The 3,666-nt window shown below is 51.1% G+C and overlaps 1 protein-coding gene across 1 annotated transcript; it reads right to left on the bottom strand.

The window, feature by feature from the left end:
- Nucleotides 1–268: 268 nt before the first annotated feature.
- Nucleotides 269–1,198, bottom strand: LOC148592760 (olfactory receptor 14J1-like). Its single transcript, XM_088533905.1, has one exon. It carries the CDS (start codon nt 1,196–1,198, stop codon nt 269–271), a length of 930 nt encoding a protein of 309 aa, XP_088390031.1.
- Nucleotides 1,199–3,666: the final 2,468 nt, after the last annotated feature.

Below are 3,666 nucleotides of genomic sequence, written 5' to 3'. Positions count from 1 at the left end.
CACTGGGCACATCCAAGGGAGCTCAAAGAAGTGGCTCAGAGAATCCCCCCTCTCTGTTAGTGAAGGGGGAAGCCTGGCTTCCTGCTTTATCACGGTCTATGTTTAAGTGCTAAAGGAGAGATTCCTGTGCAGACGTGACAAAAGCTAGGTATCTTTATTTTAGTATTTGTTAGTTTAAGATGGATGTAAAAGAGAGAATTTAAAAAGGAAATGCATAAAATACAGCCTTGATGCCAGATATCCTGGTGAGTGAATGAAACAGTTGTTATCACTGACCTTGTTCCCACTGGATGAGTTTCTTCAGTGCCTCCTTGAGCTCCTTGTTCCTCATGCTGTAGATGAGGGGATTCAGGGCTGGAGGCACCACAGAGTACAGAATGGACACAACCATATCTAGAAGTGGGGAGGAGATGGAGGGAGGCTTCAGGTGGGCAAACAATACAGTACTGACAAACAAGGAGACCACAGCCAGGTGCGGGAGGCACATGGAAAAGGCTTTGTGCCGGCCCTGCTCTGAGGGGATCCTCAGCACAGCTCTGAAGATCTGCACATAGGACACCACAATGAAAGTGAAACACCCAAAGACTAAAGAGGTACTAACCCCAAGAAGCCCAACTTCTCTGAGGTAGAAGTGTGAGCAGGAGAGCTTGAGGATCTGGGGGATCTCACAGAAGAACTGCTCCACCACATTGCCTTGGCAGAGGGGTAGGGAAAATGTGTTCCCAGTGTGCAGGAGAGCATTGAGGAAACCACTGGCCCAGGCAGCTGCTGCCATTTTGACACAAGCTCTGCTGTCCATGATGGTCCCGTAGTGCAGGGGTCTGCAGATGGCAACGTAGCGGTCATAGGCCATGACTGTGAGGAGAGAAAACTCTGCTGAAAACAAGAATGCTACCAGGAAGACCTGGGTAGCACATCCTGAGTAGGAAATGATCCTGTTGTTCCATAGGGAATTGGCCATGGATTTGGGGATAGTTGTGGAGATGCAGCCAAGGTCGAGGAGGGAGAGGTTGAGGAGGAAGAAGTACATGGGGGTGTGGAGGCGGTGGTCACAGGCTACGGCTGTGATGATGAGGCCGTTGGCCAGGAGGGCAGCCAGGTAGATGGCCAGGAAGAGCAAGAAGTGCAAGAGCTGCAGCTCCGGTGTGTCTGAGAATGCCAAGAGGAGGAACTCGCTGAAGGAGCTGCCGTTGGACATTAGTTCCTTCGGGGCCCAGGAGTCCTGTCCGAGGAAGGAAAGAAAGCCAAAAGTTAAGGCAGGCTTTTCTGAGCCAAACCATTTCAGTTTCTCAAGGAACTCCCAACATTTCCTCTCTCCCTTATTTCAGCTCCATTTCTGGTGCTCCACTTTGAACTGGCTGAGTGTGTCAAGTTCAGCAGGGACTCCTGACCATAGCTCCGGAGGAGTTGTTTCTGGTTTGCTGCAGGTGGAAATAGATGCACTAGTCTTTGAGTGGTATTTGTGGAGGTACCTTGGAATGGCATATTGCATTGCTTGGAATGGAGTTAGTCCAGAGACCACGTGGGAATATTCTCCATTCACCAGCACGAGAGCTGAATACAGCCCTCACACCAGTTGTGTCTGAAGGAGAAGAGCTCTGTGAGGGATTCACCCCCATCACTCTTGCCCTCCTCAACAGAGATATTTGTATCTGAGTCTGCCACAGCAGATCTCACTCCAACAACGGGGAACAACAGTCCAAGGGAAACAAGGATAGACCTTACCCTTTCTACATGTCGAGAGGTCTAGAGATAGACCTTGTCCTCATGCCTCTTTTAACCCTGCACCCGTCACCCTTATTCCAGGCACTGCAGAGAGAAGGAGTAGCTTTGATGCACACAAGCTGCAGGAGATGATGTCCACCCCTTCTATGGCAGGGCTCTTCAACATTTGGAAATCAAGTCTTCTCTGCAAAAGGATAATTGGAGGAGTCTGTTGATATATAAGTGTGCGTATAAATAATATATATGATGGTGCACACACGAACACACAAAGGTGCCTACTCACTGTGGGAACATAATTTGATAGAGCAGAAATTTTTGGCACTTCAATCGTTCTCAGCATAAACCCTTGTGCATCAAACAGGAAAAAAAAAAAAACAAAAAAAAAACCCTTGTTTGGACTTTGTCATGGGACCCGCTTCATCACTGTCGTGTACTTGCACCTCACTCACATGAAGGACAACGATACTCACAAGTGAACCCAGTTCTCCCTGCAGAAACCTCCCAGGAGCAGGGGACTGTCCAGGGGCACCCCCATGTTTGGAGGTGCTAAGGAGCAGCTCAGATAGACCCTGATGCAGCAGCCCAGGAGAAGCTGGTGCTGTCTATGAACTGAGGGATGGGTGAGGGGACATTCAGAAGTCCCTGGCAGATTCTTTGGCTGCTCCTTGAATCTCTTAATGAGTCTCAAACTGTTGTCCAAATCTGATAGTTTTGTTTCCATTTTCCTCTGACCAAGTAGAAGAAAAATGTAAGCACTACCTCACTGGCTTCTCTTTCAGGAAATGCCTGCCTTGCCTTTCCTTTTGCAAAGTGCCCCCTGAAATGTGCTCACAGCTAGACCTGTGAGCAGAGCTGACCCCCGCAGCACCCTCCCAGCAGGAGAAGGAGCCTGTCCTGGTAGAGGATAATCCTCCCACCCAGAACTTCTCCCCGCAGTGCTGTGGGGAGCTCCCTGGGCAGGCTGAGCGCTGACCTTCACAGGCGACACAGTCACTGCTGCGGGCACACAGCACCTTTGGGTGCAGGGACCCTGCTCTGAAGTGCAGACCTCTCACCCTGTCTGCACACCCCGGCTTCACATCACTGCTGTTTCTGTTGGGGAAGGCAGCAGGATGCCCTGCCCTTAGGTGGTAGGTTAGAGAATCCCTGCTCTGAAGCAGCTCCTCTTCCTCTGCACTGCAAAAGCCAGAAGAAAGAAGAGAAAAATGCTGCCAGCCATGGGGTGTGATGGGTTCTTATGGCCCCTCCAAGAAGCTCCGTAGCATTGTCCTGTAAGCACAAACTCATGTCAAGAGTTGTGAAGGTCTCCTCTGTCCTCCCACTCCACACTGCCGTTCCCCTCTCGCTGCCTTCTCTCCTCTGCTGTCCGCAGCAGCAGGCAGTGCCCGCAGCCCTGCTGCTCTTGGCACAGGAGCTGCTCCTGCACTCGGCTGTCTCTGGGCAGTGCTGCCAGGCTGCCACGAGCTGCCTCCGTCCCAGGAGCCTGGCCCCGCTCAGGAGCAGAGGCCCAGCTGAACTCACCAATTTCTCTGTCCCTTGTGTCCCCTCCTCCTGGGAAATGTTCACGGGAATAGAGTGAAGTAATCACCTGTTCTCTCATCCCATTGAGTGGAGAGGAACTATGTCCAACATTGCACGTTCTTTCATCAGAGGATCACTACCTGTGAGAGATGGAAATTTGCTCCTGTGGAATCCCTGATTCTTATCTCTGAACCAGGCAGGACACCCAGTTAGGACAAGAAGGGACCTCCTTGACACTTGGTTCAGGAATTGACTCAGATGTGTCAGTGTGGGCATCTCATGCTGATCTAGAAGCCCCTGGCATGAAGTGGGATTCATAAAACTCCTGTGAGCTCCACAGGCAGCTTGTGTGATTCCCCTTGCCACAACTGAAGTGAGCACAACACAGAGGTCTGCAAGAGAGCTCCTTGTCTAAGCTGC

The sequence above is a fragment of the Tinamus guttatus genome, unplaced genomic scaffold (assembly GCF_059628265.1).
Source record: "Tinamus guttatus ecotype Peru unplaced genomic scaffold, ASM5962826v1 Tinamus_guttatus_pri_ptg000526l, whole genome shotgun sequence".
NCBI classification, from domain to species: Eukaryota; Metazoa; Chordata; class Aves; order Tinamiformes; family Tinamidae; genus Tinamus; species Tinamus guttatus.
Note: the sequence above shows the minus strand (reverse complement) of the source record. Positions and strands in the feature narration are given on the sequence as shown.